Source organism: Podarcis erhardii (genome assembly GCF_964252035.2).
Source record: "Podarcis erhardii genome assembly, chromosome: 9".
Taxonomy (NCBI): domain Eukaryota; kingdom Metazoa; phylum Chordata; class Lepidosauria; order Squamata; family Lacertidae; genus Podarcis; species Podarcis erhardii.
The window spans coordinates 80,280,087-80,305,786 of record NC_138512.1 but is presented as its reverse complement, the minus strand read 5'-3'; the positions used below and the strand labels follow the sequence as shown (position 1 = coordinate 80,305,786).

The window sequence follows — 25,700 nt, the reverse complement described above, 5'->3', positions numbered from 1 at the left end:
TTGAGAAGTGCAACCTGAATGTGTTTTCTGCGACCTGGCATTGGAGCTTAGGGCATTTCTCTGCTGCCATTAACAAGCTCACCCGAGGGAGCATTGCCCAATGGCTTCTGCCTTCCCACTGAAATATCCTCCTCTGGGCTGAACTCAGTTCACTGTCTCCAGACCCCTCTTGCTTCAGGGGGGCACTGTGCTATAAGCTGGGGAGTCACGTCACAGATCTACCATTAAAATATTTCCCCATAAGCAATTTCTCCAATACAGTCATACCTCATGTTACGTCCGCTTCATGTTACGTTCTTTCAGGTTATGTCCTGCGGCGACCGGGAAGTACTGGAAAGGGTTACTGCTACTTCTGGGTTTTGCCACTTGTGCAGACACTCAAAATGATGTCACGTGCATGTGCAGAAGCGACGAATAGCAACCCCCACATGCGAAGATGCGCCACTGCAGGTTGCACTCTTTTCATGTTGCGAATGGGCCTCTGGAACGGATCCGGTTTGCAACCAGAGGTACCACTGTAAATCCCCCACCTTGGACCAGAACTAGCAGAGGAAATTTCAGCTTCAACTCACGAGACCCTGCATATAAGGGAGGGGCCAAATTTTTGCTACTGTGGTGTGTGGCATGTAGTATTAGGGCTGGAATTGTTTATTATTATTATTATTATTATTATTATTATTATTATTATTATATTTACTGTTACTATTATTATATTTCCCAAGGCAACCCAAGGTGACTTACAACGAAAGGCAGGGAGGAACAGATATTGATAAGCTGGAAGGTGTGCAACAAGACGATCCAGGGCCTGGAAACCAAGCCTGATGAGGAACGGTTGAAGGAGCTGGGTATGTTGAACCTGGAGGAGACGGAGAGCAGATACGAGAACCATCTTTAAAGGAGATGACTCAGTCGGTAGAGCTCCAGACTCTGAATCTCAGGGTTGTGGTTTCAAGAACCATGTTGGGCAAAAGATTCCTGCCTTGCAGGGGGTTGGGCTAGATGACCCTGGTGGTTCCCTTCCAGCTCTGTGAATGCTTCTGTTATAGCTGTTATAGCTGTTCACAGGGAAGAGGGAGCAAACTTGTTTTCTGGTGCTCCTCCAGAGGGGAAGACACAAACCAATGAAATCAAGTTACAAGAAAAGGGAAGACCTTTCAGACTGCATGCGCCAGCCATTCAAAAGTCGAATGGGCTTCCTCGGGAGGTGGTGGCCTCTCCTTCCTTGGAGGCTTTTCTACAGGGGTTGGATAGCCATTTGTGAGAGATGGTTGTGCTGTGATTCCTGCACTTGAGGGGGTTGGTCTAGATGACCCTCAGGGATCCCTTCCAACCGTCCAGTTCTAGGATACTATGATTCAAATACTCCCAGAAATAAATAAACGGGCTTCTCTGTGGCAGTCACTGGAAAGGGCTCCGGGGGCGGCCATCCCACAGAAAGTTTGGCATGTGCCCTGCCAAACCGAGTCTAGCGCAGGCTGCCATTCACCAGGCGAGCCGAAGGAGCGCTCCGCAGTGCCAATGGGGCTGCCCGGGAGAGCTCGGCTGGGGATCGTGCCCCTCCCAAGACAGGCCCTGGGCCAACCCCGCCGGGATTGGGGCGGGGGGAAGAGCTGGCCGCCTGCCAGGGGCCCATCGGGGCTCAAAGCCCGGATTCTGCAAAGGCGCACCAGCGGCGGTCCGCGTTGCATTTCACGGGTTGCAAAGGCGATGGGGGCAACCCGTCCTTTGCATCTCCCCCCGGGGCGGGGGCGGCGCTTGGATCCTGCCCCGGGCTGCTGGAAGGTGGGGGGGGGGCGGCGGTGGAGAGCAAGAGGCGGCGCCAGCAGCCCCCTCGCCTTGCAAGCGCAGCGCCTGCAGCTGCCGAGCTGGCCGCGCGTGCGACGGGGCGCCAGGAGGAGCCTGCGGAGGAAGGAGGGAAAGAGGGAGGGGAGAAGGAGGGAAGGAGAGAAAGAGGGAGGGAAGAAGAAGGAGGAGGGAGGAGAGGAGAGGAGGGAGGGCGCGTCTTGGCCAGCAGCGAGCCGAGGAGGCCGGCCGGGCGCCCGGACAGACGGAGGGACGCGGAGCCGCCGCCGTTGCAGAGGCCCGCCCTTGTGCGCCTTCTCCGGCGAGGATGAGCCGGGTGGCGTCGGCGGATGGGGCGCCGTCCTCGCCGCCGTCGTGGCTGCCCAGCCACGTCCAGGTGACGGTGGTGCAGGCGCGGGCTCTGCGCGCCAAGGGCGGCCCGTCGGGCGACGCCTTCGTGGCTCTGCAGCTGGGCGGCCAGAAGTACCGCACGCCGGTGGCGCCGCAGCGGAGCGGGCCGCGCTGGGCCGACGAGTGCGCGCTCCAGCTGCCGCCCACGCTCGGCCCCGACGACGCCGATGCCGACCCGGCGCTCCTGCTCCAGATCACCGTCTGGCAACGCGCACTGGTCGGCACCGACCGCTTCCTGGGGCGCGCCGCCGTCCCGCTGCGCCAGCTGCTCCAGCGAGGCGGATCCCACCCGGACCAGTAAGTGGGGCTGGGATGGGGGGGGGGTTAAGGGCGCCTCTCTCGCCCGGGGACGGGGAATGGCTCACTAAGGACCAGGAGTGGGGCGGGGTGCTTTTCTTTGGGGCGGCAAGAGTGCCTCTGAGCCCGTGCAGAGCGCCTCTCCGACGCCCGGGGGGGGGTTGCCTGTGGGCCTGCAGTCCCCGAGCATGGGCAGAGCGCCGCGGCAGCCGAGGGCGAGGCAGGAGCGCCGCTCCGCAGCCGCCGTCGAGTTTTCAGTTCTGCAGAGCGCACTGCGGGGTTGCGCGCCGGGTGAGCAAATGGGGCGGAGGAAAGGGGGCGGCAGCTCCTGCAGTGGGTCGGGAAGGCCAGGTTGGAGGGGGGGGGCGCGTTGCATGGACGCCCCAGGTCTCCAAGGCCAAGCCGGGCGAAGTCGACAGCAGCTGCCCCAGCGGGAGAGGCGTCCGCCCGGGTTGCTGCCTTTGCGCTTCCCGGCGGAGGAGAATTGCAGAGTCACTCGCTTTGCGTCCGGTCCCTGCAAGGGTTGCTCCTTGCACCTCGCAGCCGCGAAGCCTTAGGGCCTGCTCTCCCCCCCCCCACCCTCGGGACCCTCCGGATGCAACTTTTGGACTGCAACTCCCATCAGCCCCTGCAAGCACATAAGGGGGGGGCAGTCTGCCAAAGGGGTTCTCTGGGACGCACAAGGCGGCTGGACCCAACCCAAATGCTGTTTTGGCTGTGGCTCTCAGCACGCCTTAGCTTTGGGCGTCCAGTGTTGGAAGATTCCGGACAGAGAGAAGAAAGTCCTTCACGCAGTTTATAGTTGAACTGTGGAACTCCCTTCCACTGGAGGCTGGTGTGGAAAAGATTAGACAAATTAATGGAGGAGGAGAGGGCCACAGGTGTAGAACCTTCACAGCCAGAGGCAGTGATGCCTCCAAACACCAGTGGCTGGGATTTGCATGGGCAGAGTGCTGTTTGGCCTATGTGCTCCCAGGACGTTTCCGAGCACAACTCAAAGTGTGGGTGCTGACCTTCAAAGCCCTAAACGGCCTCAAAGGCCCAGTATATCTGAAGGAGCGTCTCCACCCCCATCGTTCTGCCCAGACACGGAGGTCCAGCTCTGAGGGCCTTCTGGCGGTTCCCTCACTGCAAGAAGCCAAGTTACAGGGAACCAGGCAGAGGGCCTTCTCGGTGGTGGCACCCTCCCTGTGGAACGCCCTCCCACCAGATGTCAAAGAGAAGAACAACTACCAGACTTTTAGAAGACCCCTGAAGGCAGCCCTGTTTAGGGAAACTTTTAATGTTTGATGCATAACGGTATTTTAATATTTTGTTGGAAGCCGCCCAGAGTGGCTGGGGAAGAGCAGCCAGATGGGCGGGGAATAAATAATAAATTATTATTATTATTATTATTCTTGCCGGTGCCTGGGTGGCCCCAGGGAGACCAGGATGCTGCACCAGAGGGGCCATTGGCCTCGTCCGATGTTTTCCCAAGGGGTGCTGAGAACGGGACTGAACTTTCCTGCCCTTAAGGAACCCAAAACAAAATAAAAAAATTCCTTCCAGTAGCACCTTAAAGACCAACTAAGTTAGATCTTGGTATGAGCTTTCGTGTGCATGCACACTTCTTCAGATACACTGAAACAGAAGTCACCAGACCCTTCTATCTAGTGAGAAGGTGGGGAGGGGTATTACTCAGAAGGGTGGTGGGAATGGGTGATTGGCAGATAGCTGTGATTTAAGGAACCCAAGTGCTGGGTTCGGCCGGTGGTCCAGCTCGCCCAGTTTTGTTCTTTCCCTGGCCTCTAGGAAGCCCGCAAGCGCAGCAGCAGCCCCGTCCCCACTTGTGTTTCTTCAGGTCTTCAGAGGGTTGATGGAACATGGCGTTAACATCATGAGAACACAACAACCTCAGAAGAGCCTGTGGCCTGGCCAGCCCAGGTCCCTGTTCTCTCCAGATGCCCCAAAAGTAGGTGCCCCCAACTTCGGCCCTCCTGATGTTTTGGACTACAATTCCCATTACCCCGACCACTGGTCCTGTTAGTTGGGATCATGGGAGTTGTAGGCAAAAACATCTGGAGGGCCTCCGGTTGGGGATGCCTGCCCCAGAGGGAAACCTGCAAGCGGGATTCTCCCGTCCTCATGGGGTTTCCAGAAACGGGGATTCAGAAGCCTGGCTGTCTCTGACTGTGGAGGCCAAGCAGAGCTGTCCTGGCTAGGAGCCATCCATAGCCCTCTCCTCCTCCAGGAGTTTGGCCAGTCCTCTTTTAAAGCCATCCAGGCCATTGCTTCTTCTTGTGGGAGGGAGTTCCGTAGTCGAACTGTGTGCTCTTAACTATGCAACAGACCAAAGCAGCACCAAAGGTCCAGCCAGTCCCAATTTCCTGGGGTGAGAAGGGCTTCCTGCAGACGTGGAAAGGCTCATTTTGGGGAAGGCAGGCAGGTGGTGAGCGCGCCTGGTGGGGCAAAGCTCAGCCTCCCCCTCCAGCCCCCTCTTCCTGCTGGGAGGCCTGGGGGACTTCCGGTTGATAGCTAACCTGAGAGCAAGCGGGGTTCAGCCTTTAGGGGAGAATCCAGCTTTTCGGGGGGAAAGGGGGGCATTGAGGCCTGAGCTTAGGGGGCTCAGTGTGTCAGCCAAGTGGGGCTCCTGGTGTGCCCCCCAGGTCAGGAACCTTGCAAGGGATCTCCTGCGGGGGAGAGAATGGACTCTAGACTTTCTGTTGTGGCAACCATAACCTCGGTTTATGGTGCCATTTGGCTTCTATATCTGAGTTTCTAACCCTGGTTTTAATGCGTTGCAAACCGTTTGGAGATATTTTCCCCCTTTAAAATATAAAGCAGAAAAGAAATGAAATTAATAACAACCCCAACTGCAAATTTTGCAGGGGGAAATGTGCCTAGACATTCCGTTGTGGCCACAATGATAACCTACTTTTTTTAAAAAAGAAAGATTTTTATTAACCAATTTCAACATAACAATTTATCAATCCTTGTAATCAATTACATTATTTCCCCCCTTTATTCCCCTCCCTCTTCCCCCCCAAAGACTTCCCTCACCTCCCATCCCTGATTTTTTTACCTATCTTGTTTTCTGCATGTTATAAAATTGTAGATATCCTTGCTTTGTCTATCACATGTTCAACTAATAAATGTGTGAATGTTTATTCCAATGATAACCTACACTTAATGTGCCCTTGGCGATTAGCTCCTTTCCAACCCTGGTGTGGAAGAGACCTTTGAGTTGGCCTGAGAAAGGACCAGGGTGGCGCTGCCTGCGGGGCCCAGACAGGACCATAGGGAGTGACCTTCTCCTGAGTCAGGCCCCTGGACTCTGACTGGCAGCAGTGGCTCTCCAGGGTTTCAGGCAGGATCTTCTCCTAGCGCTGCCTGGAGATGCTGCCAGTGGGGATGGGAGAGGGACCCTCTGCTTGCTGCCAGCTGCTCTCCCCCTGAGGCTGTGGCTCCTCCCCACTCTGGGGCACCCATCACCAGCCTCTAGCCTTCCTGCAATGGGGGCTGTGGAAATATCCTTTGCTGGTGACTAGCTGAGTTTTGGGAGGTGAAGGAGCTTCCTCTCCCTTGCATGTCAGCTGTCTAATAATAATAATAATAATAATAATAATAATAATAATAATAATAATAATAATAATAAAATACCTTGCCCACCTGACAGGGTTTTCCCAGCCACTCTGGGCGGCTCTCAACAGAATATTAAAAACAAGATAGAAGATCAAACATTTAAAACATCCCTAAACTGGGCTGCCTTCAGATGTCTGCTAAAAGTCAGATACAGTGGTACCTTGGGTTAAGTACCGGTACTTAATTCGTTCCGGAGGTCCGTTCTTAACCTGAAACTGTTCTTAACCTGAAGCACCACTTTAGCTAATGGGGCCTCCGGCTGCCGCTGCACCTCCGGAGCACGATTTCTGTTCTCATCCTGAAGCAAAGTTCTTAACCCGAGGTAATATTTCTGGGTTAGCAGAGTCTGTTACCTGAAGTGTATGTAACCTGAAGCATATGTAACCCGAGGTACCACTGTACTAAAAACACGCTAAAACATCAAACCTTAAAGACTTCCCTAAACAGGGCTGCCTTCAGATGTCTTCTAAAAGTCAGATAGTTGTTTATTTCCTTGACATCTGACGGGAGGGCATTCCACAGGACGGGCGCCACCACCGAGAAGCCCTCTGTATTGGGAGCACCTGTGTTTTGCAAGGGAGATCCATTCCGCTGCCTCTCCCACCTGAGGAGCCGCCTTGATCCGAAGGGGCGTTTGATGTGCAAAACGGATCGTGGGAGACAGGAGCAGGCGGCTCTGACATCCCTTTGGGGAGCTGCTCAAAGACCCGGCGCAGCTCAAAGGAAGACGTTCTCGTGACCCAAATACTTTGTGCAGGTTTTCTTCACTCGCACAGCTCTGCCCCAAGGCTGATAGAAATTCTATGCAGCAATTTCATCTTAGAAAAAATAATGCTGAGTTCTGTGCCCGGTGCCAAATATTGAAGCTGTTGAGAGGCACACGAGTCCCAACATAGTCTGGGACAGCCTTTCTCAACCTGTGGGTCCCCAGATGTTGAACTACAACTCCCATCACCCCTAGCTAGCAAGACCAGAGCTCAGGGATGATGGGAGTTGTAGTGCAACAACATCTGGGGACCCACAGGTGGAGAACCGCTGGTCTAGGAGATGCTTTTGGAGCTCAAGTAGCCAAAGAAAGTTGAGCCTGCTTTAGCCCTGCACACCTCACTGCAGGAACGTTGTCAATTTGGTTAGCAAACTGCGACACACAACCTCTTCGGGTCTCTGTGTGTCCCTTGAGTCTTCATAATATCTTAAGGGTCAGGGGCTTCCAGGCTCCTCTTTCGTTTCCCCAAGAGACGTGGAAAGGCCTGTTGGTACGACCCCCGTGGGAAGGTTTAGGAGTCTGCATTCATCTGATTGGGGTCTCATTGGCAGAGCACCCAGCTTCAGTCCCCAGTGGCAGCATCTTCTCCAGGCCGGATGGGAACGTCCCCTGCCTGAAACCCCAGACAGCCTCTGCCAGTCAGTGTCTGGAGGCAGTTGGATGGCAGCTAACGGATTGAGGTTGAATCCTGACAAGACAGAAGTTCTGTTTTTGGGGGACAGGAGGCGGGCAGGTGTGGAGGATTCCCTGGTCCTGAATGGGGTAACTGTGCCCCTGAAGGACCAGGTGCGCAGCCTGGAGGTCATTCTGGACTCACAGCTGTCCATGGAGGCGCAGGTTAATTCTGTGTCCAGGGCAGCTGTTTACCAGCTCCATCAGGTACGTAGGCTGAGACCCTACCTGCCCGCAGACTGTCTGGCCAGAGTGGTGCATGCTCTGGTTAACTCTCGCTTGGACTACTGCAATGTGCTCTATGTGGGATACCTTTGAAGGCGACCCGGAAACTACAACTAATCCAGAATGCGGCAGCTAGACTGGTGACTGGGAGCGGCCGCCGAGACCATATAACACCGGTCTTGAAAGACCTACATTGGCTCCCAGGACGTTTCCGAGCACAATTCAAAGTGTTGGTGCTGACCTTGAAAGCCCTAAACGGCCTCGGTCCAGTATACCTGAAGGAGCGTCTCCACCCCCATCGTTCTGCCCGGACACTGAGATCCAGCTTCGAGGGCCTTCTGGCGGCTCTCTCCCTGCAAGAAGCCAAGTTACAGGGAACCAGGCAGAGGGCCTTCTCGGTAGTGGCGCCCTCCTTGTGGAACGCCCTCCCAGCAGATGTCAAAGAGACAAACAACTGTCTGACTTTTAGAAGACACCTGAAGGCAGCCCAGTTTAGGGATGCTTTTAATGCCTGATGCTTTATCGCCTTACTACTACTACTATTATTATGATTATTATTATTATTTATTATTATTATTATTAATAATAATAATAATAATAATAATAATATCATCATCATCATTAATTCTGTTGGAAGCTAGGGAAACCCAGATAGATGGGTGGGGTATAAATAATAAATTACTGCTACTACTACTACCAGGTGTGCCGGTGGCCTGACTCTGTATAAGACAGCTTTGTACGTTCAGAGTCAGTTGTGTTTCCTCTGCCATTGTGGGATCCCTGGTGCCTCAACTCTGTGTGCCTGTGAGAGTAGACTTGAGGGCTTCCTCTTGGGACCCTGAATGTCCGTGTTGTTCGTTCCAGGACGAGTCCTGGAGCCCACCAGCCCCTCTCCAAGAGAGCTGCCACCTTGTGCTTGCAGTGAGCATACTGTCTGTGCTGTCTCCCTTCCCAGAGTTGGGGGCCCTCGCATTGATGGGCTAGCCACGGTCCTTTCCCTGAGCTCATGCAATTCCTCTCTGGCCTGGGCTTCAGCTGGAGGAAGGGCTTAATCCTGGAAGCCATTGGTCAGTGGCCTGATCCAGCCCCCCCAAATCTCTCCTTCCTTGGAGGTTTCTAAGCAGAGGTTGGGCGGCCGTCTGTCTTGCATGCTTTAGCGAAGTTTCCTGCATTGGCGGGGGCTGGACTGGATGACCTTTGGGGTCCCTTCCAGCTCCTAAGATTCTATGATTCTGTGTCCAGCAGTCAGCAACAAGCGTGCGTCAGAGCCAGTGCCCTGCTGAGCAAGTAGCCAGTTGATCTCTCTTCCCTGCCTTGCATCTGGAGGGAGAAACTTTCAAATTGTCTTTATTCCTTCAAAGGGCTTTAAACTCAATTCCTGCCTCCCCACCTTCAGCAATTTTCTCATGGCAGCTATTAATTGGAGGAATGCAGACAAAAACATACGGGCAAACGCCTTACTGGACAAGGCAAAACCCCGTAAGCACCAGCCCAGTGACAGATTAAAAACACGAGCTTCTGTTTGTAATTTCATGCATATCCTGGCTTGGGACTGGGCTTTTAGGGATGGGAGTGTCTGCATTTTGCAGGGTGAGGCTTGAGGAGCCTGGGCTGGGCAGAGGGGCCCTGCAAAATGCAGCCCCCCCATGCCCTCACCCACAAGTTTGTAGAACTCCTGGCTGCTTTGTCAGCAGACTGGGGTGGAAATAGGCATGGGTGTCCTTGCAACCAACCCCTGCTCCTCCATTCTCTCCTGACTCAACAAAAACAGCTTTCCTGTCGGGTTGGCCTTCCTGCAAACCAGCCAATGTTTCCATGCATAATCTCCTTTGTCCTTTGCAAGCAGGTTCCCACCAGCACATCTGCCTGGTTCAGTTCTGCGTTCTCTCGTGTGTTTTCCTAGCGTACGACCTGTTCCTTTCCTGCCTTGGTAGTGCAGGAGTTCGTCTTGGGTCCTGCTTGCTCCGCTGGGTGTCCTTGGCGTGGGCCCAGTGCCCTCCCTGCACCCCTGGCGTGTGGCTGCCTAGCTGACATGGGCCTGGTGCGCAGCCTCTGCCTCTTGCCCGCCTGCGCATGAAGAAGGGGCTCGTGGTGGGAGCAGCAGCAGTGCCACTTGGGGAGCGCATCTATGTCTGGGGCAAGGGAGCCCTCAACTTCGGTCACAAAAGTGTGGGTTTACAGGGTTTGTGCCTGTGAGCTGCTTTGGGATGAAATAAATGGCTTTCAGCAGGTGGAAGCATTGCAGGGGGTTAGACTGGATGATCGCTTGGGTTCCTCCCAGTTCTGCAATTCTCTGAACCTTGAGGTGTTTAACTCTTTCTCGTACGGGGCTGTGGCTGGTCGCAAGTTGTTGGAGGGCACCAGGAATGTATTGCTTTGGTTTTTAATTCTGCCTTTCATCTGTTAGGACCGTAGAGCGTCTCACAGCACATAATCCCATAAAATGCAAAGGCCCCATAACATGGAATTAGAAACCCGTATACCGAAAACATCATATGCTGCAGAAAGTGTCCCCAACTCCTGCGTGTGGCCCCCACCCTCCTGCAGCGGCCGAAAGCCTGAGCGAGTAAAAATGCTTTGAGCTGATGTTGGAAGGTCAAGGGATGGCAGGATGGGGCCTTGTTCTAGGAAGCGTTTCCGTTCAGCGACAGAGGAGACACGGCTCTTGTTCTCTGGTCCCGCTTGTGCTTTTCCCACAGAGGTACCCAGCTTCGAAATTCACCAGGCGCATTCTGCACCTGGCCATCGGCCACTTGTGGCCAAGCGAAGATGCCCGGCCGCCCGGCGTCTCCACCACCTGGAGGCGCACACCTGGGGATCATTGGATTCTGACTGTTTCCACACACCAACACCCCGTCCTGTAGAATTCTATCCATGATGTTTTATCTGCACAATCAGAATGAACTTCAGGAACCAAAAAGTCATCTTGGAAAATACGACTTTCCAGCCTTCTGGCCCCAAAATGGCAACTAGGCATTCTGCTTTGGCGACTGCCACCCTGGCTCAAGGTGCTATTTAGCACCTGGCTGATATATATGAGGTTCTAATGCAGATATCTGGTTGGCCACTGTGGCAGCAGGATGCCGGCCCTGATTCCGCAGGTTCTTCTCTTGTGCGTATGCCATTCCTTGAGGGGGCTTCTGCTGTGACAAAGGACCCGAGCTTTGAGGCTGCATTGGGGCTGTGTGTGGGGTGATTGTGGAGGCTCAGCTGTGTTTGGCCAGGAGGCTGAGGCCTTGGCATTTGGGCAAAGCAGGCTGCTGGCTGGCTCCTTGGCGTCTCTTCCAGCTGTGCTGCTGGTGCGTGCTTCTCAGTGAGAGGACTCTGGCTTGTGGGTCAGAATGAAGCTTCAGAGCCGTGACGCTCAAGAGTCCTTCCGTTCTGGCCCTACGGGGGGGGGGGGGATGAGCAGGGGAGATGTACAAGGCAGTGATAATGTTGCATGCCCAATGCGCTTTCAAGGTCTGCAGCTCCTGTCTGGCTCAGCAGCTTCCGCAGGGATCGCTGGGCTGGCATTTTTGCAGTCAAAACCACAGGGGGGTCTTGGTGCCGCCTTGAAGGCTAACAGATGCGGGGGGGGGGGGCTCCTGGTGCAGAGTTTTGTGCACTGAGCTGTTCCTGGAGACCCCCGGGTTCCCAACCACCGACTGATTAGCTAATATGCTGGCCTGATTGGTTGAGAAAGTGGTGATCCTTGGGAATCACTTCCAACTCTATGACCCTGTCGTAGGTATTGTTGGGGCTGGGATATTGTTTAGGGGGTTCTGTTGAGGGGTGGTTGCTATTATTAATTTTTGTGCCTTTGTTTTATATCATGATTTATGTGGAAACCTTCAGTTTGGTTATGTACTTTGCGATGTTTTATTTCTTTTTTATGACTACTTTTGTCATGTGTTTTTGTAAGTCGCCTGGAGCATGGCTTGGACTCTGGAAAGGCGGCCTACAAAAAGATGCTCGTGTGTTTGTGTGTGGCCACAATCCATTCCACCAGATGACTCTGGTCTAGGGAAGCTTCTGCTGTGACCCATTCCCTGGTCCCTCAAGGCCATGCCAGGGACTCGGCGTTTGGTGCGGCTGCAATTCCCCTGACTTCCTCAGTGGGCGAACGGATCCGGCCCAAATCTTTCCCCAGCCTCTGTGCCGGGAAAGTGGGACATGCCCCTCCCGGCTCTCGCCAACCATCGATTTTCCTTGGCACACATGCAATGCAATGCGGAATATTTTCTTGGCAGGGTTTGCACCCGGGGGAATCCCTTGTACTTTAAGTCTCCTGACCGGCAAGGCTCCTGTGGAAAGTGGAGGGCAGTGGCTGCCTTGAGGTGGGGGGGGCATGATGGCTGAAGTAGCCCCCTCCCCAAATGTGGCTGGTCTCTGCTTGCTTCCTTGCAATTCCTTGCCCCCCCCCCATGCGCGAGCATCATAAGCCAAGTATTGATGTGCCTTGACTGCTGCAGTTGAAGGCAAAGTCCACCAGACCTGCAGCTTGTTTGAGTCTTAGGGCGGAGGCTGGCTCTCTGGCCATTATCTTGCTAGGCTGGGATGCGCGAACATGTGCTCCTTGCAGCCGACCTGTGGGGGCCACCGGATCTGAATGTGCAGCCTTGCGGGCGACTGTAGAGACAGTGCAGGCCACTTGCAATCATTTGTGAGCGGAAAGAAACGGGCCGGCCGTTCTGGCCAGAGGCTATGGGGCAACTTGTAAGCTGGAGTGGGAGCCCCCCCGAGGTTGCTCTTTTAGGAGGGATGAGTTGTGTATAAGTAAAATAAAGTTAACCCCTTCCTATGGGCTGAAGAATTAATATTTAATTAATATTTATGGTATCTGAAAAAGTGTGCATGCACACAAAAGCTTATACAGTGGTACCTCGGGTTACATACGCTTCAGGTTACAGACTCCGCTAACCCAGAAATAGTACCTCGGGTTAAGAACTTTGCTTCAGGATGAGAACAGAAATCGCACGGCCGCAGTGCAGCAGCAGCGGGAGACCCCATTAGCTAAAGTGGTGCTTCATGTTAAGAACAGTTTCAGGTTAAGAACGGACCTCCGGAACAAATTAAGTACTTAACCCGAGGTACCACTGTACCCAGAACAAACTTAGTTGGTCTCCAAGGTGCTACAGGTACTTGACAATTTTTTCAATTTTAAAATTATGTGTTATTGCACCTTTCTCCTGATGTCATAATCAAACCTAAGTGACAGCAAAATGCTGCTAGCACTAGAGGAAAGCTGGAGGGTTGGGCAGAGGAGTAATAATGATTCCACCCTAAATTCCTTTTTTAAAGGCCACTGACGCTTGAAGACGGGAGGGCATTCCACAGCTGGGTGCCACCGCCCTTCGTTCCCACCCATTGCCCTTCAGGCTGCTGCAGCTATGAGCCCAGTTTCGCTTGATGTGGACAAGTGCGGAGATCAGTCAGGGATGCTTAACTTGATGGGTGATGTAAACACCTGCTGCATAATGTTACGCGTAGCTGAGCTGAACGGACTTGTTGCAACTTAATCAGGTTGTGCGTTCAGCCAAGACATGCAATGACTGGCACATGCGGTCTCTGCGGGTGTGCCAGGGACTCCCTTCATCCCAGGTAGTCAGGCTGGTGGGTGGGGGTTCAAGGGGGGAAGCTTTAGTCCAGCAGCTTCCAGGGGGCACCACGTTGGTTGCCCCTGAGCTAAGATGCATTTTGTACCCCTCCTGAGTCATTGCTGCTTGTCTGTGTTTTTAAAGACATGTATTTTATGGTTGTGTTATCTAATTGATAATGGGGCGAGCTCCTGTTTCTCTGTCCCAGCTCCTGCCTATGAAAGTACACCAGCGCAAGTAGATAAATAGGTACTGCTGTGGCGGGAAGGTAAATGGCGTTTCCGTGCGCTCTGCCACTCGTCACGGTGTCTCCTTGCGCCAGAAGTGGTTTAGTCCTGCTGCCCACATGACCCAGAAAACTGTCTGTGGACAAACGCCGGCTCCCTTGGCCTGAAGTGAGATGAGCGCCACACCCTATAGTCGCCTTTGACTGGACTTAACCGTCCTGGGGTCCTTTGCCTTTCTTTTACCTTGTTATCTAATACCTGAAACCTGAGCATTTCTTATGAAATGAGAAGGTGGGATTAAAAATTAACCAGAAATAATGCTTCCAGAAATCCTATTGAGTGCATCTGCTTGAGGGGTCTGATCTGGTTTTTTACCCAAAAAATGCATTGTCCATTTTTCTGTTTAAACATCATACGTTTTCCATGATACAAAATTTCTCTAGAGACTTCCCAACCCAGCACTCTGTGGCCTTCCAGATGCATCTGACTTTTGCTGCATATTTGTTAATTTTCTCCTTCCCTTCCCTTCCTTGGGGCTCTGATCTTATCCTGGTGCCGCAGCAAGGAGCTTGCTTGCCTACAGAATGTGCTGGTGGAGCCACGGGGGATGCCCAGGACAGTGATTCTGGTCAACATGCAAGTTTCTTTTCTGCAAAACACCCAGAAATGAGCCGAACCCAGCTAGCACTGCCGGGTGGATCACACCCTCTCCATTCAATTCAGTGGACCTGGATGTTTTCTCTCCCTCCCTGTCCATCTGTCCCCGTTGGAGGAGGGAGAGTTTCGGTCATTCATCAAAGGGGATTGTTCCGGGTCGCACAGCTGCCCCTCGCCTGGGAATGGAAATGTCATGCTTCGGAGTGATCCCTCTGCTGTGCGCTGCAGATAAGTCGGCCTGGTCTCTGGCCTTGGCTGCTGCTGGTGCTGGCGCTGGCGCTGGCCTGGCCGCCTCCTTGTTTTGACCCAGCGTGAAAGATCTGCAAACAGGCTGCCCGACTGGAGCTTGGCAGGCAGAGCCGGGCTGTGTCTGCAGAGAGGACGGTTCTGGCTTTCCATCTCCTCCTCCTCCTCCTCCTAATGGGGCCGTTGGGCAGACTAATGCGCTTCCTGTGTGCCGTTCCTGTTTCTCATTTTGCAAAATGAGTCTGGCTGGCAGAGCCGGAGAAGCAGCCGAAGCCCAACTCGCTTATTCCCCTCGCGTGGCGAAGGGCTTTGTCTGAACTGTCAAGAAGATGGATTGAGTCTCTGCATTAGGGAGAGCTCCCTAAGAGCACTTTGGAGGCGGGAGAAGCGGCCTTTGCCGCCTCCTTGGGGGCTTTCTGAAGGGCAAATGAGGATGGGGAGCTCATAATAATAATAATAATAAGAAGAAGAAGAAGAAGAAGAAGTAGTTTTATTTATACCCCAGCCAAGACTGGGCTCAGGGCAGCTAACACCAATATAAAAACAATTGATTGAAATACAGATTAAAAAACAAGATTAAAATACAACATAAAAACATTTAAATGCAGCCTTATTTCAGTGGAAACTCAAATCAAAAACGTTTTTGGGGATGAAAACGTCAAGTCTTCACCAAGGCCAACTATCCAGACTGGTCCTACGTGGGCCAGAAAAAAGCCAGGGAAGTCCCCAAAAAGGAGTTCCATCACAGAAGGAGAAAGGAAGGAAGGGGAGGGGATCAAGTGGATTTCAAGCCAAAAGCCAGGCGGAACAACTCTGTCTTGCAGGCCCTTTGGAAAGAAATCAGATCCTGCAGGGCCCTGGTCTCATGAGACAGAGCGTTCCACCAGGCCAGGGCCACCACTGAGAAGGCCCTGGCTCTGGTTGAGGCTAATCTGACTTCATTAGGGCCCGGGACCTTGAGGGTGTTGCTATGTATGGACCTTAAGGTCCTCTGTGGGGCATATTGGGAGAGAATTAGAATTGTAGCTCCTAAGGGCTCCGAGGGTCATCTCGTCCAACCCTCCGCAATGCAGGAATGTGCACGTCTCCTAGAACGCCAGGTCTGTCTGGAGCTCTGGTGCTGACACAGCTGCCCCTCGGCTCAAGTTAACCCTTCAGCTCTTTTGCAAAAAACTGAATTAAAAGCTTCTCTTTTTTTAAGTTAAAATAAACGGAAAGTTTCCCCACCACAAGGGGAGGGGAGGGTTAACCCTTCAGCAAGGAGCCCACCCTAGCTGAGGCATCAGCTAAGGAAAATGCCCCCAGTTGGAAGATCTCAAGACCCTCCTGGCAGCAGCAATCGCAAGAGCCCTCCTGGGACGGAAAGTGGCTCAAAGGCTTCCCAGCACCGATTCCCTCCCTGGCCCCAAGATCTCGCTCGATGGTTGTGGGTTTCGACAGCGCCAGGAAACCCCTCTCCCCGCAGTCGGAAAGGACGTCTTGCAGCAGCCTCCGTCCCCGTGCAAAGATTGCACCACAGCCGCCCAGGCGGGGTGAGGCAGAGGGCGATTGCGACACCCACAGGGTCCTCCTGCAGGGACCCCAGGAGGAAGGAAAGGGGGCGGGCAGTCTGCCTCTGAACAGCAGGAGGAAAGAGGAACAGGAGGGGTCATGGAGGGTGCCCCCCCCCAGGCAGGGCTGAGGGGAGCAGGCCAGACTCCCTGGCCCCAAATGCAGGGAGAGCCTGCCTTCCATCGCCCCCAGAGGCAGGCAGGGGCCGAAATGGGAACATGGAGAGATGAGGAGCCCAGTGTTTGGGGGGGGGGAGGTTCTTTGATGCAGCTGTTCAGCGCTGGGTCAACAGATCATGGGGACGAAAAGGAGTGAAGGCTGGGGGTCTTGGGGATAAGAGCATAAGGAATCAGAAACAAATGTTGAAAAGTACTTTTCCAAATGGGACGTGGGTGGCGCTGTGGGTTAAACCACAGAGCCTAGGGCTTGCTGATCAGAAGGTCGGCGGTTCGAATCGGGGTGAGCTCCCGTTGCTCGGTCCCTGCTCCTGCCAACCTAGCAGTTCGAAAGCACGTCAAAGTGCAAGTAGATAGATAGGTACCGCTCTGGCGGGAAGGTAAACGGCATTTCTGTGTGCTGCTCTGGTTCGCCAGAAGCGGCTTAGTCATGCTGGCCACATGACCCGGAAAAAACTGTCTGCGGACAAACGCTGGCTCCCTTGGCCAATAAAGCGAGATGAGCACCGCAACCCCACAGTCATCTGTGACTGGACCTAACAGTCAGGAGTCTCTTTACCTTTACCTTACTTTTCAAAAAAAAAAAACCAGAGTCCTTTTTGCTGGGGAACACACAAAGGCAGGAGAAAGGCCTGTGGTGCGGGGGGGGGGGGACAACCTCCGCCTGCAGGGTCAACCTTTAGCAAGTCCCCTTTTGGTGGGGGGGTCCTGAAGAGCAGCCCCTCTCTCTGCAGGGGCTTATAGGGAGTGTTCAGAGGCAAGTGGACGCCGTTGTTTTCTCTGAATGCCAGGGAATTGCACGTGCGAGAAGTCTCTTGTGCTCATGTCTCGCTTGTGAGTTTCCCACCATGGGCATCTCGTCCGCTGTTGTCAGAAGCAGATGCTGGACCAGAGGGGCTGCACACAACACACAAACACAAATTCTCTCTCTCTCTCTCTGCAATTCTTCCAGGCCTCAGGCCTCCTCTTCACCTTGTGTGTGTTTGTAACTTGAAGCCTGTGAAATCATCGGCTGCCAATGCTGAAGGATGGCTTGGCATCCTCTGCAGGGCATTCCAGGCCCACCAGGCCGGACTCTGCTTCTCCCCCCCCCTTTCCTGGCATTTCCTTTGGGGGCTCAGGGCTGCCTGCCTTCTGACACCAGTGCAGCACCTTCTTCCGCAGGTGCGTCCCGGTTCCCGCAGTGCCCCCCTCACTCCTCCTCTGGGGGTTCATGCAAAGCGTGACTTTCCCACGGCGCCTCTCCTCCCGTCATATCTGGTGCTAAGCTCCAAAGCCCAGGCATGTGAGCAGACAATGGGCGGCTGTTCAGGGCTTAAGGCACTCGTGCGTCGGCTCCGGCGGGATGGGGGGGGAGGTGGGGAGGTGGGGAGGTGGGGAGGGCCCCCCCCGACTCAGAAGAAGGAAGCCCCTCGCCTGTGCTCAGATGATGTGTGTGTGGCTTGGAGGCTGTGAGCCCCTGGACGTTGCAGGAATGGCCTTAGGGGGAGGCAATTGGACCCTGTCTTCACCCATGTGCGCCTGTGGGAGAAGAGTGTGCCTGTGTGTCTCTGTGTGAGTCTGTGTTCTTGCTGTGTGGGCTGCTGCTGTTGCTGCTCTAGACGTGATTTCTGCTGATGGCAGGAGAAGGTTGCAAACTGCAGGAAAGAGGCAGGCCTCTTGGAAGGAGGAGGAGGAGGAGGGGGCGCCAGGGGGCTGCGACTGCGGAGGGCCTTCCTCCTGTGAGGCTTGCAACACTGAAAAAGGTACTATGATGCAGATATGGTGGAATTGTTTAAACATCAAACAATTTTGGGAAACCATATATAATGAAATAAAAAAAAATGTTTAGATATTCATTTAGGAAAACATCAGAAGGTTTTCTATTGGGAATAGTACCAGGAAGTCTAAAGAAGACAAGACCTTATATTTATATGCAACAGTAGCCGCAAGGCTGTTGATTGCGAAAAATTGGAAAAGTGGTATTATACCCACAAAAACAGAATGGCTTGCCAAATTATTGGAGTATTACAATATATCCAAAACAATGGGAGAAATCGGAAGGATCTCAAAAGAGAAGATAGACAGGGATTGGAAGGTGTTTAAAGGATACTTGCAAAATCATATTGAAAAATCAGAACTCCTGTTAGAATAAACAAGTTCTGTTATAAGTACTGAAATACTAAATAAGATGGATAACAATGTGTAACACAAAAAGAAGTAGAAAATTGGTTTAAAAGTGTGTGAAAGAAAGTAATAGAAGTGGAAAGAAATTGTAATTGAGTAGATTGGAAGTCTAACACAAGGGTGGGGGGGAGGGATGGTGGGGGGAAAGGAAGTATGTGTGGGATTGAGTGTGGGTATGTATGAATATTTTTAAGGACTGTATGAAATGTATGTTTGTGTATTCGTAATATGTATGTATTAATGTTGAATTATTTTAATAGTAAAATATTTGTGTTAAAAGAAAAAGAAAAGAGAGAGAGTGGCTCCATTAAGCCTTCTGCTGGGCTCTCCAAGAGCGTGTGGGAGTTTGCAGAAAGACTCCCTGGAATGCCCTGGAGGCCGTTTTGCTGCCTCCCTTCGCCCACCAGCAGCTGCCGGCTGGCTGGGCTGCAAGCGCCCCTCCCTTCCCGCCTCCCCCCCCCCTCAGTTTTCTGCTCGGACTAAGTTCTGCTCACTGGCATGAGGAGCTGTGCACTTTGCTCTGAGGTCAGCGGTTGGCTTTTTTGCTGAGAGCAGCATATTTCGGCAAGGAGGGGCCCAGAGACTGGAGGGAGGGGGGTTCAGCACCCCCCCCCGTCTGCCTTCAGAGCAGTCGGGCAGAGCTGCCCCCTTCAGTTTCAAACTTCTCCCACTCTTTGAAGGCACAGGAGAAGGCCTTTTTTTTTTAGTACCCAGGGTTTGTTTCCGAACTCTGGCTGTGTTCAGATAGAATCCTAGAATCCTAGAAGAGTTGGAAGAGACCACCAGGGCCATCGAGTCCAACCCCCTGCCAAGCAGGAAACACCATCAGAGCACTCCTGACATATGGTTGTCAAGCCTCTGCTTAAAGACCTCCAAAGAAGGAGACTCCACCACACTCCTGGGCAGCAAATTCCACTGTCAAACAGCTCTTACTGTCAGGAAGTTCTTCCTAATGTTTAGGTGGAATCTTCTTTCTTGTAGTTTGGATGTCAGGCTAAACCACAGTTCATCTCAGGGGGTTGCTCAGTCCCGCAGGGAGTAACTGGAAGAAGCAAAGGTCACCTGTGTCAAAGCCATAATTCAAGATTAACCAACTTTGTTGGACTGGTCATGTTGTGCGGATGCCTGATGATCGTCTTCCAAAAACCAGCTATTCTATTCCGAACTTAAAAATGGAAAGCGTAATGCTGGTGGTCAACAAAAGAGGTTTAAAGACTCTCTCAAGGAAAATCTTTAAAAATGTAGCATAAACAACAATTGGGAAACGTTGGCCTATGAGCGCTCCAATTGGAGAACATGGTAATAGTAGTAGTAGTAATAATAGTAGTAATCATAATAGTAGTAATAAAATTTATTTCTACCCTGTCCTGGGTCTGACTGGGGCAGAGGGTGGACTTGAGAGTCGGTTGTGGGATCACAAAGCTGCCCGTCTCCCCAGCTGCCTGTCCCTTTCCTGTCCTTTGCCCAGGCAGGGGGCCAAGACGTCCCAGGGACCCCCGGGCGAAATAGGAGCTCTGGGTGTTTATGCCAAGCGGAGAAGCGTGCGCAGGGAGGGGGCAGTGCTGCTCCTGGGGCAGAGGGAATCCGCAGAGGGAGACCTGTTTCTGCCTCCCCCCAGAGCTCTGCAAACTGGGATATGTTCCAGGGTGGATTCGATTCAGATCGGTTTAAATCACAAGTCAGTAAGACTTGATTTAAATCTTTTTTATTTTTTTTACAGAAAGACTCATTCTTGCTGGTAGAATCTTAATATTGACAAACAGATGGAGGTTTATTATTTTTGGAATAATAAATGTTCAGCGTAGTTTTTACAGTTATATCAAAAGTTACTGATTTGGTATTAGAAATGCATAGACAGATAATTATGAAATTATCATGGGGTGTAATAAGCTAACTATATTTGGACGGCTTTTCTGGTATACTTCATTGGAAGGAGAAAAATAATCATTTCCTTTTATAACAATTTATTTAACTAAAACAATAACATTACATCATATGTAGCCAAGTTTGTTAACTGATGTGGTTAAACAATTTAAAAAAAACTTAGACTGAGTTTTAGCACACATGAAAAACTGAAAACAAATCCTTATTTCCTGATGACTAGCCTTTGGACCATAATGTAACTTAAATAGAAAATGATCTTTGGAAAGATTTTTCCTCCAAAAGCATTTTATTTTAAAAATCTGATTTAAATTAAAAAACAACAACAAACCATTGATTTTTTTCCCACCCTGGTCTGTTCCCGGCAGCCCAGTGACAGAAGCATCCATCCTGTTGGAGCCAAAGGGGAGGAGGCAGATGCTCTAAGTCAGGATATGGCCGTGGGGGGAGAGAAGAGAAAGAGAACCTCCCCCCCCCCGCCAGACAGGTTGTTGCCTCCAGGCCTGGAGGAGAACCTGTTCCAAGCACTGCAAAACCGCCCCCCCATCCCTCCCACCCCCTTTGGCTTTTGCAGGAAATGCAGCCAAACTGTCACATACGGAAAGCAATTCGTTTGCAGGCTTTTATTATTTATTTGCAGGGGTTTGGGGGGGGTGTCGATTCCTTTTCAAGAGGGTGTTTGCCTTGTTGGGGCATCTGAGCCGGGCCAAAGTCTCTGGGGGCAGCAGGACAAGGATCCGTCCATAGCGGGGGGGGGGGGGCGAAAGGTCCAGGGGTGTGTGTGGCAGTTTTCTTAAACCATGGGTAGGCAAACTACGGCCCAGGGGCCGGATCCGGCCCAGTCGCCTTCTAAATCCGGCCCACGGACGGTCCGGGAATCAGCATGTTTTTACATGAGTACAGTGGACGCTCGGGTTGCGAATGTGATCCGTGCGGGATGCACGTTCGCAACCTGCGTCAGCGCATGTGTGGGTTGTGATTCGGCGCTTCCGTGCATGCGCAAAGAGCAATTTAGTGCTTCTGCGCATGCGCAACTGCCGAAACCCGGAAGTAACCTGTTCCTGTACTTCCGGGTTTCAGTGGTCCGTCGCCTGAAAAGAACGCAACCTGTGCATCTGTGACCCGAGGTATAACTGTAGAAGGCGTCCTTTTCTTTAAAATGCATCTCTGGGTTATTTGTGGGGCATAGGAATTCGTTCATTTTTTCCCTTTCAGAATACTGTCTGGCCCCCCACAAGGTCTGAGGGACAGTGGACCGGCCCCCTGCTGAAAAAGTGTGCTGACCTGTCTTATACAAATAAATCAAATACCTGCCTGACTTTGCGCTCCTACTGCTGTTGTTTGGTGGGTGTGCTTGTTTTCTTGAGGGGACGGAACCTGGATCTAGTGTGCGTTTTGCACCTGGAAAGACCTGAGCTCTGTCTGTAATGAAAGAAAAATAAAAGGGGGGGGGGAATCTGGTGTAGCTGCTCTTGGAGAGAGCTGTGTCTCTGCTGGTCAAGATACACAGCCTGGCTGATCCGGACAACATGTTTGTTTTGGTGGTTCTGAGTCTCCACCCTCCTCTGGGTGGAAAGACTTTCCCTGACTCACCCGCTGCCTCTGTTCCTGGCAGGCCTTTCCATCGGGGAGGCTCCTCTGGGCAGCTGCTGCCCTGTTTTCGCTCTTCTGGGTCTCTGCCCCCCCCCCCCCGCAATCCTGGGCTGCCACCAATTTCTGCAGTGGGGCTCCCTGTCCTTTGGGGAAAGCAAAAGCCGCCTGGAATATTAATATTAATATTAATAATAATAATAATAATAATAATAATAATAATAATAATAATACAACAATAATAATTTATTATTTGTACCCCGCCCATCTGGCTGGGCTTCCCCAGCCACTCTGGGCGGCTTCCACAGAGACCAAAAATATACTAAAATGTCACACATTAAAAACTTCCCCGAACAAGGCTGCCTTCAGATGTCTTCTGAATGTCAGGTAGTTGTTTATCAATTTGACATCTGATGGGAGGGCGTTCCACAGGGCGGGGGCCACCACCAAGAAGGCCCTCTGCCTGGTTCCCTGTAACTTGGCCTCTCGCAGTGAGGGAACCGCCAGAAGGCCCTCGGAGCTGGACCTCAGTGTCCGGGCAGAACGATGGGGGAGGAGACGCTCCTTCAGGTATACAGGACCGAGGCCGTTTAGGGCTTTCAAGGTCAGCACCAACACTTTGAATTGTGCTCGGAAATGTACTGGGAGCCAATGTTAAGAAAGGTGTTATGTGGTCTCGGCAGCCACTCCCAGTCGCCAGTCTAGCTGCCGCATTCTGGATTAGTTGTAGTTTCCGGGTCACCTTCAAAGGTAGCCCCACGTAGAGCGCATTGCAGTAGTCCAAGCGGGAGATAACTAGAGCATGCACCACTCTGGCGAGACAGTCTGCAGGCAGATAGGGTCTCAGCCTGCGTACCAGATGGAGCTGGTAAACAGCTGCCCTGGATACAGAACTGTCCTGCACCTCCATGGACAGCTGTGAGTCAAAAATGACTCCCAGGCTGCGCACCTGGTCCTTCAGGGGCACAGTTACCTGTTCAGGACCAGGGAGTCCCCACACCAGCCCGCCACCTTCTCCTATTGTTAATAAATAATAAAAATAAAAGAGGACCTAGGAAGCGGGGAGGGGGCTATTGGGGGCTCCCAGCCACAATTGCTATGCTGTGTCTCCGCAATCAGAGGCAGTGATGCTTCTGGAGACCAGTTGCAGGTGGGAACTGCAGGTGTCAGAGCTGCTCCTGGTCTTAGATATATGTTAAATGTTCATAAGTGTACCAACCAAGCACGTACATAGATCACCACAGGAAGACCAACCTGAAACCATTTTTGATTCCCAAACTGACCAAATGTTTTCTCTGCAAGGTCAAAGGAAAATGGAAAAGCCTCCCCATTGTCTTTTCCTTCACAAATCCTGTCTTTATGGGTATGTCTGTCTGTGTTTGAATAGGGTGATTCTGTGACCTGGCCTGGCCCAGGAACTAAGTATTTATCATTACAAAAGACTGGCCAGGCTCCCCAATCCAATCAAGTGACCATGAAACAGGTAACTTGTCAGTCGAGATAAAAAATGCACTCAGATTTCTGCTGTAGACTACCTTTTCTGTGATGTAGGTATGATGTATCTGGGGGGTGGTCTGGGGTTACACCCCTTCTGTGATGTATGTATGATGTATGGAGGGGTGGTCTGGAGCTCCAGGGCAGGGAATTTAAATGTCTATATAAAGGCAGGCACACCTTTGTTCTGGGTCCTCCTCCTTTCCTGCGTGTGAGGGGAGCACCCTGTTGCAACAGATCAATAAAAATCAGGCTTACGAGCTGCTTTGCTTCTCAATATTCTCTGGTTGGCCTCTGCTATTCTCTCCTACCAATAGGGAACCTACGTAAGGACTCTATATGGGCTCTTGGGTACCCCATAAGGGGCAGATTTTTGTTTACAACACTGGTGCCCAGGGAATTTCTAACACTTGCAGGGGTGGGAGGAGAAGCATGTAGAGCCTTGGCTCTCTCAACTCCCAGCCTTGGGTCTCCAGCTGCACTACAATTCCCATCATCCCTGTCCCCTTGCCCTGCTAGCTAGGGCTGATTGTAGTCCAACAACAGCTGGCGTCCCAAGTTTGGGGGAATCCTGCTGCAGAGGGTTTCAGAGAGCCCCCTGCAGGCAACCAAGCTGGGAGGGCGATGGGGGCAAGCGGCTGCCAGGACCTCTGGGGTCTTGCGAGTTTGGCGTACGTGTGTGTCTTGGGCACCCAGGTTGGCATGGGTGTATCTCAGCTGCACGGCTTGTGTAGCAGGACTTGGCCTGCCAGGGGAAGGGGACTTTCTGGAGCTAGTCCCAAACCTCCTTGGGGTTTTGGGGGGCTGGCGTGGGCTTCAGGAGACATCTGGCCAATTTGCACTCTGGGGGGCCAAAACCGCCAGCCGTCCAACTCATGCTAAACCCGACAGGCTGCCAATGAGACAACAATGGTGTTTGTGGCAAGGAATAAAGAAATGATTTCTACAAATAATCAAAGTTTCATTCCTCCCACATCAGCTGCCAACCAGTTGTGTAGTGCATCCTGCCTTTGAGCAAACCATGCAAGGGCTCACGCAGCAGCTGGGTCCCTCTTCCCCTCTACACCCCCCCAACCCCCCCCCCCCCGCTTCCTGTGTTTTGGAGGTGCTGCTTCAGCATATTTTGTTCCGGGAATTTTGGGGCGAAAACGGCTTGCCTTGCGCCATGGGAGGAGCGAGAGGCTGCGCTGGGGCTGGTGGTGTTTTAGGGTTGTGAAGGACGTGGGGTTGTTGTCTCAGGCCAGACCCAGAGGAGAATGTGGGGGTGGGGGTGCTGGGGGGGGGAGGAGGATTTGGGAATGGGACACACGAGAGCAGAAAGGGGGGCTGCAATGCCATGAGAAATCTGAAACAGGAGCTGCTGTCCACTAAGTGACAGCAGTCCAGTAATTCAGCAGCGGAAGAAAAATGACAAAATAATTGCAATAGGGAAACTTTTTGCAATGGATTAAGATGTAACGCAGGAGAAAAGGTCTGAGTAAAAACACCACGGGGAGGGGAGGAAGTCAGCTTATGAAATAATGTAATTATTTGACTTGAGGGTTGTTGTGAAAATGTTTGAAAATTTTAATAACAGTTACAAACAGAGAGAGCAAGTTTTGTTTTGTTTTGTGCATGTCTTGCAGTTTTTGTTGCTTGGTTGTGTTTACCACATTGCTGATTCCTTGCACTTTTACAATCTTACCTTGCAAAAGAATACTGCTTCTAATATGCTTCTAATATTGAGCTTTAAATGGTTGTGACCCGCCCTGGGACCTTGGGGTAAAGGGTGGGTAAGAAATCAAGTTGTTATTTTTATTTGGGTTCCCAAATAGCCGGTTTGGGTTCCCAGGGCGGGGCAGTCAGGTGGGGGCCGGAATGTCTTTCTGCCTTTTGGGATGTGGGGCCCCGTGAAGATTTCGTTTGTTTAGTTATTTCATAAAATCAATACCCTACTTGGTTGTAAAACAACAACAACAACCTCAGTTTGCCAAAAAGGTAAAACAATAATTTTTTCAAGGAGAGGAATTAATAACGATATAAGACGTTTTAAAAAAGCTAAAGTAACAATAGACTAAAAGAAGGTGGAAACTTCCTAAACGCCCTGGGTGGGCTTGACAAAACAAGGGTGTTTTGAGCAGGCTCTGAAAAGAGGACAGTTGAGGCTCCTGGTGTCAAGAGGCAGGGAGTTGTTAATAGTAGTAGTAGTAGTAGTAGTAATAATAATAATAATAATAATAATAATTTATTATTTATACCCCGACCATCTGGTTGGGCTTCCCCAGCCACTCTGGGTAGCTTCCAACCAAATATTAAAATACTGTAATACATCAAACATTGATGGGAGTGCGTTCCACAGGGCGGGAGCCACCACCAAGAA

General features: G+C 52.0%; 1 protein-coding gene across 2 annotated transcripts in view; it reads left to right on the top strand.

The window, feature by feature from the left end:
* The first annotated feature begins 1,992 nt into the window (after positions 1 to 1,992).
* Positions 1,993 to 25,700, top strand: part of RAB11FIP5 (RAB11 family interacting protein 5) — a 55,327-nt gene continuing 31,619 nt past the window's right edge. For both annotated transcript variants that reach the window (XR_014160287.1, XM_081876626.1), the window contains exon 1: positions 1,993 to 2,490. Coding sequence is in view for 1 of the 2 variants with exons in the window: in XM_081876626.1 (XP_081732752.1) it covers positions 2,111 to 2,490 (380 nt within the window). In the remaining variant the exon portion in view is untranslated. The remainder of the gene's footprint in view (positions 2,491 to 25,700) is intronic.